General features: G+C 27.7%; 5 protein-coding genes across 5 annotated transcripts; 1 reads left to right on the forward strand and 4 right to left on the reverse strand.

Annotated features, from left to right (window-relative positions):
- Positions 1-43: 43 nt before the first annotated feature.
- Positions 44-8,124, forward strand: LOC126922100 (probable tubulin polyglutamylase ttll-15). Its single transcript, XM_050734356.1, has 5 exons — positions 44-139; positions 5,948-6,095; positions 6,186-7,369; positions 7,448-7,652; positions 7,725-8,124. The coding sequence occupies exons 2-5, from the start codon at positions 6,081-6,083 to the stop codon at positions 7,821-7,823; spliced, it is 1,503 nt and encodes a 500-aa protein (XP_050590313.1). The 5' UTR covers positions 44-139; positions 5,948-6,080; the 3' UTR covers positions 7,824-8,124.
- Positions 1,628-3,381, reverse strand: LOC126922116 (transmembrane protein 256 homolog). The gene is made up of 4 exons (XM_050734390.1): positions 3,233-3,381; positions 2,460-2,613; positions 2,138-2,256; positions 1,628-2,067 (listed from the first exon to the last, which is right to left on the reverse strand). Exons 1-4 carry the CDS (start codon positions 3,317-3,319, stop codon positions 1,924-1,926), a joined length of 504 nt encoding a protein of 167 aa, XP_050590347.1. The 5' UTR covers positions 3,320-3,381; the 3' UTR covers positions 1,628-1,923.
- LOC126922121 (40S ribosomal protein S29) lies at positions 4,382-5,233 on the reverse strand. The gene is made up of 2 exons (XM_050734398.1): positions 5,085-5,233; positions 4,382-4,487 (listed from the first exon to the last, which is right to left on the reverse strand). Exons 1-2 carry the CDS (start codon positions 5,144-5,146, stop codon positions 4,382-4,384), a joined length of 168 nt encoding a protein of 55 aa, XP_050590355.1. The 5' UTR covers positions 5,147-5,233.
- Positions 7,658-8,570, reverse strand: LOC126922115 (tRNA-specific adenosine deaminase 2). The gene has a single exon (XM_050734389.1). The coding sequence runs from the start codon at positions 8,560-8,562 to the stop codon at positions 8,053-8,055; it is 510 nt and encodes a 169-aa protein (XP_050590346.1). The 5' UTR covers positions 8,563-8,570; the 3' UTR covers positions 7,658-8,052.
- A 94-nt stretch (positions 8,571-8,664) lies between these two features.
- Positions 8,665-9,921, reverse strand: LOC126922110 (single-strand selective monofunctional uracil DNA glycosylase). Its single transcript, XM_050734380.1, has 3 exons — positions 9,170-9,921; positions 8,961-9,110; positions 8,665-8,887 (listed from the first exon to the last, which is right to left on the reverse strand). The coding sequence occupies exons 1-3, from the start codon at positions 9,779-9,781 to the stop codon at positions 8,777-8,779; spliced, it is 873 nt and encodes a 290-aa protein (XP_050590337.1). The 5' UTR covers positions 9,782-9,921; the 3' UTR covers positions 8,665-8,776.
- Positions 9,922-10,029: the final 108 nt, after the last annotated feature.

Genomic DNA, 10,029 nt, shown 5'->3' on the forward strand with positions numbered 1-10,029 from the left:
TATGAATCGAAGAAAATTCTTATATCCACTTATTTACAGGCGAAGTATCTATTTATGAAACATGTACGACAACTGTATAATACGAAATAGAATGGATATAAAAATCAGCGAAGCTGGTGTATCAAATGGATTATACAAGGTACATTACTTTCTTATGTCTCTGTAGAAATGTGATTCTATAAAAAAATGATAAAAATATGAATTGATCAAAAGTAGCAAAGGAATAAGACGCAATTATTTGTTTTAAATTTATATTTTGTACCATTGTTTGAGATGATCAATATATACATACATCACTTTTTGATTTTTATTTTTATATACATGGAACTTAATCGGTGAATTAGCGATTACATTAGTTGATATTATAAATAATTATCGTTTTTATTTTGAACACTTAGCCAACCGCGCGCGTCACAGCGAGCTATATATTTCGCACCGCAATGGACAAGCCAACGTCCGCCGCGCATTTTTTGAAATATTGAGGCGAAGACTAATATTCATTATTTAAAAAACAAAGAAATCTAAAAATTATTTAAGTGGTTAATTATATTTTGAGATAATGATTTTGTTTAACGATCTCATATATTGTTTATACAAAACATCAAATTAAAAATATATATTAAAGGTATAAAGAAATATAGGTAAAATTAAAAACATTAAGCATTTGAGTCCCAGGGATCTTTGAAAAAACAAGGTGGAATAATCCTGAATAGCGCGATAATGCTTGTCTTAATTGATTGCGAAGAGAAACATGCGGCGCAATAGCGCTCGTCATATTTGTTATTTTTATGAAATACGTCTGTTTATGAAATATTATTATATATGCGTACTATTAGTTTATAAATATTTCAAGTTTTGTTCAATAAAAATTATTGAGAAAATAACAATGAAATACAAAATACCATCAGTCATCCGTAGCGTTCATTGGAACTTTTCTACTAAAGACTAAAGATAAATAACACGACTTGAACTTGAAATTAAAAATTCATAATGCATTTTAATATTTTTTTACAATGTAGTATTCTTCGATTATAACTTTATTTAGTCATAACTGATAGTGTAACTTTTTAATTAATTTTAACATCACTAAATTGATGTATTTTATTATATACTGTACTTCATAAAAACAGAAAAAGTGGCGCAATTAGTTAGGAACAAATTTAGGTAAACAATAACTGATAATAGCAAGAAAAAGGAAAACACGTTGCGCAATTCAAAAAGGGAGATCTCCCCGTTTGGTCACGTAGCGATGTACTTCACAGAGGAGAAATCTCCCTATTCGGTTGGCTAAGTGTTAAAAGTAACAGAATTACTTTAAAGTTCCATTTCAGTTTTACAATATTTTTTTAATGTTATATTATAAAAATTATTTACAACCTGATATTTATACTTTATAATTTTTATGTATTTTATGATAAAACGTAAAACGTTATATTTTTGCATTACATTTCTAATACAAATAACGATGGATTATAACTGGTAATGTATACATAATATAAAACAAAAATCGTTCATAAAGTATGCAGGATACAAGTTAGGAATATAATTATAATGTATAATAGTTTAGGGTATTATCTAAACCTACATCAGTAATATTATAAATGAAAGGTACATTTATATCAATTCATTAGCATAAACAAATTTTAATTTTATTTAGATCATATTATATTTCTTTAGCAATTTTCAATAAATGAAAATACAAATGTTGCTTGCCGACGAAATATTTCTTCTAATTAACAATATTTCGTAAGTAACATGCATAATATAAAAAATGGTTTTATCTTATGAAAAAGTAATTTATTTCAAAGTAAATCCAATTATTAGTAATTATTTTTATATACAGTAATTAGGAATATCTTTTATGCGTGTTAGCTTCCTTCTCTTCTTTACACATATTATTACATTCCTATGTTTTTTAATATTTTAAATACACATGCTTAACCATCCTAGTATGAAACATATACCACCTACTGGTGTTAATCTATTGTATTGTTTGTCACCAGTAAATGCAGAATAATAGCAAGTCCCACAGAACAGTACTATTCCAGAAAATAGGAATGTTGCAGCCTAAATAATATAATAATAAATATAATAATACAAATAATTGATATTAATATTTCACAAAAATTGAACATACCACATAAGGTGATCTGCAAAGAGGTAATCCTAACATTGCTAATGTATGAATAAAATGATAACGACTTGCAGTTTCAAATACTTGCTTTCGATCTACTTTCTCATGCTCTGGATATTCCTCTGAAATCGTGATGAACCATAAAAAATTATTTTGTTTATAAAAATCATACTGAAAAATATACAATTTATTCTTTAACATGCTTAAAAAACTTATTAATAAAATATTCTTTGTAGAGTTAATTAAAATATACATTTTCTTTAATACATGCAGAATATTGCACTTGTATTAAATTAAAAAGCTGCAACAATTTTTTGAATCTTACTATGAGAACCATAAGCACCAAGAATTGTAGCTGCAGCACCACTAAATGCAGCAAGTTTAACAAATGGTCCTGTAGCTGCAGCCAACTTCCATAAGGGCACTGGTGGTGGCATTTTTACTTCTATTCTTGGTTTTAAAAGTAATTGCTTTGGTACCTGAAAACAATTTCTCTTTGATAAAAGATTTATATCTTATATAAAATTAAAAATTTGTGTTGGCAGAAACCAACACATCATAAAGCTAAATTTATACACAAAGATTTACACATTATTAGAGCAAAGAATAACAATGTTTAATGTAACCTGTAATTATACAAAATTAAAGATCTACTGCACTTTATTTAACAAAAATATCCTAAAAATGGTAATGCATTACAGTAATAATATTACATGATAATATGTAATATTATCCGAAAAATTGTTATAACAAGAAAATGCTAGAAATGTTAAATAACTATTAACTTCTTTTTCATTTTAATAATTTATTGCTCTCAATTATGAAGTTGCAATTTTGACAACTACCAATTATTATATCAATATAAAATAGGCATTCAATAGGTTAAAAATTTAATCTATTATAATTTACAATAGATAAAATAAATGTTTTAATACTTTTACATTGTATTGTAAATATTTATAACTTAATGTTTTAGTTCTGTCATTAATTTAATAGCGTTCAAACATTTTAATTGTAGTAAAGCACTATAAATACTTATTATCATTATTCTCTATTTTTATTATTGTTAATCTTTTTTTATAAGAGTTTATAACTTACTGCTTCAATCGATTCCCAAATGTACGATGCTGTTTGTCCAATTAAACTAACATGAGTTAGCGGATTTAAATAGTACATAACTTTCATGCATTTACTGACATAAGTATACAAATACTACTTATTTTACTTAAAATTTATATCAATACACAATCCTGCTAAGTTATAGGAGTCAAAAAATCAGATAGGTCAGATTACATTATCGTCAGATGTAAACAATACTATGTGATCTATGGGCATAGGAATATAGAATCCGAGCAATAACTCAGCAACGGGAGATGGAGCAATTACCAGTTAGCAGGGAACGTGATACTTGGAATCGCATTAGTGATTGGTTGTGTTCACGCAAGCGCAATTTTATTTTCATCGAGTAAAAGTGAATCAGTGTAACTGATCGATTTCTGAATCTAATTGACTGACGTAACTGATTGATCAACAGTATTGAGTCAGTGATCAATGATGAATACGATTCCAAGCACCATGTGAGCGTATTTCCCGCTCCTCGGAAGTGGTTTCACATACCACGTCAGTCCATATATTCCTATATTCCTAATATGATCAAAATCTAGAGGAATTAATTCAAATTTCATATTCATAATTCCGATAAATTATGAAATAAAAACCTGCTATTCGAAGATTTATCTGAGCTGAATTGGACACATACATTTTAATTAAATTCATCAGATTTAATAGCTGAGATCAAATATTTTTATCTGTTACAGTTAGTAACAGTCCGCGTAAATCATAATCCTAAACTAATAACTACCAGTCAATATCTGCATATATCATAACGTGAGCGAATATATTTAAAGATCGCTAGATATGGAAAAATAAAAAAAAGCATCTATGTATCAAAAGTTATATTTTATAAAAGATATTAGCTAATTTTAGGTAACATATCACATATCTATTATAGTCTTATACAATATTTTACTAGAAAATCTAATGTTTTAATCTTAATTTAGTTATAATATATTAAAATTAACGATACAAATATATTTAGTAGGAAAAATTAATTTTATTGTATCTCATACATTCATTTCATTATTCCCATGTTAATCCAGCTGTAAATAAAAAGAGATTGATTTAGATATAATATTTAATCATTATATATATTAGAAATATATCTGTACACATAAAAGGATTCAAATTTTATACCTTTTTAAAGCCAATGTCGGCAGCATATTCCCGAAAACATTGGCGACAAATGTTCAGTCCATATTTTCGTATCAATCCGTGCCTGTTGGCACAAGCACGACTGTAAAATAACACAATATGATTAATTACATATTGAAAGAACACTATTATAAATAGACTACGGCAGTCCAATAATAAGTTATAAATGCTATGCATAATATATACTACATTGAGGTTATGTTCGAACAATGTAAAAATGATATTTTTAAGCAAAATATGAATTTTTTTTAATTATAGTGATAATAAAGTAATTCATATTTTTAAATTATCTTAAACAACATACACTAAAAGCTATAAAAATATTTTCTTTTACTGGAAAAACATAAACGTGGACACATGGTCTATTGCATACATGCAATTCATATTTTTATTTAGTAATTCATATTTTTAAATTATCTTAAACAACGTACACTAAAAGCTATAAAAATATCTTCTTTTACTGGAAAAACATAAACATGGACACATGGTCTATTGCATACATGCAGTTCATATTTTTAAATTATCTTAAACAACGTACACTAAAAGCTATAAAAATATCTTCTTTTACTTGAAAAACATAAACGTGGACACATAGTCTATTGCATACATGCATGTAACTTTATGATATAAATTGATTTGTCTACAATTTAAAAATATAATACAAAATAGTAATACTTACCAGGATCTGGATCCTTGACCATATTTTCTCGGATGCGAATACCAAATATTTTGGAAACCCATTGTTTAGATTACTGAGCTATATACAACTCTGCGTCTAAAATCGAAATGGCAGGAAATGGCCAGAAACCTCTACGACGCAAAGTTAGGCTACACTACGCGTACACTAGTGTACTCTACTACTGTTACACTAGCGTACTCTAGAACGATTCCCGCCAATGCTTGAACGTTATTCAATATAAACATCACATAACATCAAAAAGAACTTGTACTTATTACATGTCTTTATTGTTATAATATACATATATACTATTATTATTATTATTGAACCGCGGATATTTATGCAATTTTATACTTTTATGGATCGTCATTTATAACAGACTGGAACTTAGCAGAGATTTTTTCACATTGTAAGTATTCTGAACGTTTTTGCATTTTTAAGTTTTCTATAAATACATAAAAACTCGCAGTCTAATTTTTATATAAAAATATTTATATTTAGTATATGTATATTATAAAAGGTAAGTGTACGATTTCGTTGTACAGTAGTGCCTTACTATTTTTTTGCCTTTTAACTAACCGTTGCCAGAACTTTCTCTCTATCCTATTCATACTGAACCAGAATTTCTTATGTACATAGAAAGGTACTCGTTTGCTAAGTGACCAAATTCGGTCTCGCGGCCGGTTATCAAGACAATATACTTTAATTGTAAATTATAGAACATTTACTATTAGGAAGTAAATTTCTTCGCATTTTATTTCTTTTTAAATTATTTATAAAATGTAAGGTATTTGAAGAATAGAATTTAACACAGGTTCTATGTATAGAAACCGGTACTAAGAAAGTATGTTCTCATTAAAAAGCAGGTGGTATAGCGGGGAAAACTACAACGGTACTTACATCAAGCTAGAACTCAGTAGTGGGGACACAAATATATTGTGAGCCACATCCTGCGGACTGTTATTAACAAATAGTATTAAAATTATATGTTTAATCATGTCTAGTAAACAGGTTTGTACATTTTTTTATTAGTTGCATGATTATTTAAATTACTTTGATAAATTGAAATAACCAGTTCAAAAACTTCATTTACTTTTACAGAATGTTAATGAATGTACAATATATACCCAAATGATGAACTTAAAAGTGAAAACACTTTTAAATATATTTTTATATTCTATAACGGGTCCAATAATTTTATATTGTTTCTTGTCCTTTTTATACTACCATGAAAACTTAAGAAATACGCAATTAAGTACTGCAGAAATAAAAGAAAAGAATCCATTATATCGAGTATACACGAAAAGTAACGATACTGAATATTTAAAACATGTATTTCTTGTATTGGAACGTTTGGGATTTAAACAAACCAATGATGCATTTAATTGGGATTTATTGTGGGCACATGACTACCCATTTAGAAGTTTAAGTTCTAGCTTAAAGAAGTTAAAAGCTCATCAACGTGTTAATCATATTCCCGGTTGTGGATATATTACGAATAAAGTGGATTTATCAACCGCGGAAGGTCGCTACATTTTACCAGCATTTAAGATACCAGAACAAAGGAGCGAATTTCTTTTGTATGCTAATCAGCATCCAGAAAAGATGTTTGTACAAAAATCGAATGATCATCGGGGTATTAGCATAAAAAATGTGAGCGACATAAATGTTACAGAAACTGGATCTTTTGTACAAGAATTTATACAGCGACCATTTCTCATAGATGGATATAAATTTGATATTGGAATATACACCGTGATCACATCCGTTGATCCCCTTAGAGTATATATATACAAAGGTGATGTGCTCTTTAGATTTTGTCCTGTAAAATATTATCCATTTGATCCTGAAGTTTTAGACAAATACGTAGTTGGCGATGATTACTTGCCGATTTGGAATGTTCCATCTTTGAAACATTATTATACTAAATTGAAGTTTTCAATGAAAGATTCGTTCGACGCATATGTACGTATGCAAGCGAAAGATCCTGAAAAAGTTTGGAGTGGTGTACGCGAAGCAATCAGAGAAATTACTTTGTCAAAAGAGATTTATATTAGAGAAGCTATAAAACGTTTCGGAAATGGAAGAAATTTTTTCGAGTTAATTAGAATCGATTTTGCACTCGATGAAAATTTAAATGTTTATACCATGGAGGCAAATATGTCTCCAAACTTATCTTCAGCGCATTATCTGCCAAATCAATTACTTTATGAACAAGTTATATTTAACTTATTTTCGTTAGTTGGTATAGGGCAAAGAATCAGGAAAGATTCTTTGAAAATAAGGTCTTATAAATTTTATATTACAATTAAGTTAACGATCTTTTAAAATAATATAACATTGATTAATGTTTACATTTACAGAAACAGAATGGAGGAAGAAATGGAAGTAGCTGAGAAGAATATAATGGTTTTGCCAGAACTTTGCATAGAATGTAATGACTGTTTTCATGTAGAATGTCAGTTATGTAGCCCATGTTTCACACCTGAAACTAAATTAATTTTATCTCAAAGTTATTTGGAAAATCAGAATAAAATGGATTTTCAAAGAATCTTTCCACCTCCCATAGTAAGTTGTTTTTAAGAATAGATATTCATTTTATTTAATGTGGATTAAATAAATATTAATCATCATTTGCAGACAAAAAATATGATATTAAAAGATTATACAATAAAAAATCAATTACTTGTCAGATGGTATCAAGGCAAGTGTGAATTAGATCATTCATGGTGTTCATAACTACATTTTTTTGGAATTTATTCTTTCATAAATAAGTATAAAATAAACAAGGCCACTACATGTATATAAAACAATTTGCTCTACTGGCAATGTACAATTATTAATACTTAATATTTTGTATAAAATTGATTTGTTTATGTATCATATTAAAAATCAAAATAGAAACTAAAATGTTTTTTAGTAATGAATTATAATTAAACAAAAAATGAATTTATTAAATTTGTAATATTTATGTGTCCTTTTTTTTACGGTCTTTTTTAAATTTTGATTCAGGTACATTTGGATTTGTACCTTTATAAAATTCTTTTAACAATGTCATTGCTTCAGTACCTTTGATACCTCCTATTATCTTTGTTCTTGAATTATAAAGTTTTGGTACTTCAAAAACACTTATACATCCACCAAAACGATCGTTTCCACAACCATATATAATGTTACGTACCTGTAGTTGACATAATGCAGATGTACACATTATACATGGTTCTACAGTAACAATAACATCAGTATCATAAAAAACATTTTTATAGCTTAAATCTTTTACGTTACAGGACTCTAAAACTTGATCTATACAATTTATTTCCGCATGTCGAGTTGCATTGCGAGTTTCGTTAACTGTATTATTACCTGTAGCAATGACATCATTGTTATATATAAATAAACAGCCAACTGGAACTTCACCAGATTTTAGAGAATCATTTGCCTTTTGTAGAGCAACATTCATCCAACTTAAAAAATCCATTGTATCTCTTTTATGTTTTAATAACTTAAATTTGTCAAATTTTCATAGAAAAATTACCAAATACACATATACACGCACACAATAATACATAAAAAAATAATATTAGAAATTACCACAAATTTATAAAGTAATATATGTAACATAAATAGTACAGTTAGGTAACATAAAATTGTACTGATAAAGAGCAAAAGATTATTCTTCTTGTCACGGTATTTTAAGCTGTAAAACATTCAAGTAATCCAAACTCACTTAACTTTTGTGTTGCTTTTTCACTCCAATTTTTATTATTCACAGCACGTGGACTTGGATGAGGTAAACATAAAACCTAAAATCATAAAAAAATTACAAACATTTCATCTATATCTATTATAAACAAAATTCTAATAAGTAGTAATTACCTTCACAGGTAATTTTGAAGACTGAACTACTAATTGTGCTCGTTTCTCTGCATATCCACCAATGCCAATTATAATTTCAACTTTTAAAATCTTAATTGCATCTGCTAATGCCTTGTCACAAGCAGAATGTAAGATTTGTATCTCTGGCCCCTAAAAAAGTAAGAAATTTAATATATAAATATGACTATAATAAAAGATAGATATATTGCCTTTATTTCTGCTGGTGTAATATTACAGCCTTTTTTATTCATCAATGCAATAGGGCAATAATTATGTATATATGCATGTTCAAAGAATTTCTCTGGACTTTTACATAATTCTTGAAAAAGACCCCATAATCTTTTCCCACTGATTTCGCTACGAGTACATTGAAATCCGGTTACTTTTCTATTTGGCTGTTCTTTGGCTGGTTTTCCAACATGTCCACAAATTTTTAACCAGTCACGAACCATACTTATTTCTCCAAATGGAACACCAGTTTGGGACATACCCCAAGGACCAGGATTCATTCCAAGAAACAATATTTTCTTAACAGTATTACAATACTTTTGTACATACATAGTGTGTATATTAAATGCATATTCAAGTGGACTATAAACATACTCTACTGGCAAACGAAATGTAATTTTTCTTAACTCAGCAGCCAAATTATGTTCCACTGACAATAATTGTTCAGAAATATTTTCAAGTGAAATATCACTTGTAACTATACTATTTTCCTTTTTTTCTGAATTATCTCCATCTTCTGATTTCATTCTTTTAGGATTAATATCTACTGAATCACTATCACGTCTTGTTTTGGTTTTTCTAGACTTCGACATTATAATGATCTCTTCAATAAAAACTTTATTATATTGTTTTTATAAATTGTTTTTAAAAATTCATATAAGTATAATTTATATGTATAAATATAAATTCAATTTAATACATTTAAAAAGTGCAGTCAATGTGCTTAGCAAACACTCACACATGTACGATAGTTCTTCGAATTCAACAGTGAATGTTCGCAAGGAAGTCCGTTCATTCTTCATTCATTAATAGACAAAGAAAAATATAGCGAAGGAATAAA

This window comes from Bombus affinis, chromosome 11, assembly GCF_024516045.1.
Source record: "Bombus affinis isolate iyBomAffi1 chromosome 11, iyBomAffi1.2, whole genome shotgun sequence".
NCBI lineage: Eukaryota > Metazoa > Arthropoda > Insecta > Hymenoptera > Apidae > Bombus > Bombus affinis.

Bases quoted from the DNA above. Each gene is read 5' to 3' on its own strand.
- LOC126922116 (XM_050734390.1), bottom strand. From the start codon at position 3,319: ATGAAAGTTATGTACTATTTAAATCCGCTAACTCATGTTAGTTTAATT. The intron at 2,257-2,459 runs GTAAGATTCAAA...TCACGATTTCAG, and splicing joins TGGTGCTTATGGTTCTCATA to AGGAATATCCAGAGCATGAG. The intron at 2,068-2,137 runs GTATGTTCAATT...TATATTATTTAG, and splicing joins TTTGCAGATCACCTTATGTG to GCTGCAACATTCCTATTTTC.
- LOC126922121 (XM_050734398.1), bottom strand. From the start codon at position 5,146: ATGGGTTTCCAAAATATTTGGTATTCGCATCCGAGAAAATATGGTCAA. The intron at 4,488-5,084 runs GTAAGTATTACT...GTTATTTTACAG, and splicing joins GGTCAAGGATCCAGATCCTG to TCGTGCTTGTGCCAACAGGC.
- LOC126922100 (XM_050734356.1), top strand. The intron at 7,370-7,447 runs GTCTTATAAATT...TTACATTTACAG, and splicing joins AAAGATTCTTTGAAAATAAG to AAACAGAATGGAGGAAGAAA. The intron at 7,653-7,724 runs GTAAGTTGTTTT...CATCATTTGCAG, and splicing joins GAATCTTTCCACCTCCCATA to ACAAAAAATATGATATTAAA.
- LOC126922115 (XM_050734389.1), bottom strand. From the start codon at position 8,562: ATGGATTTTTTAAGTTGGATGAATGTTGCTCTACAAAAGGCAAATGAT.
- LOC126922110 (XM_050734380.1), bottom strand. From the start codon at position 9,781: ATGTCGAAGTCTAGAAAAACCAAAACAAGACGTGATAGTGATTCAGTA. The intron at 9,111-9,169 runs GCAATATATCTA...TTACTTTTTTAG, and splicing joins TTACACCAGCAGAAATAAAG to GGGCCAGAGATACAAATCTT. The intron at 8,888-8,960 runs GTAATTACTACT...TTATGATTTTAG, and splicing joins CTTCAAAATTACCTGTGAAG to GTTTTATGTTTACCTCATCC.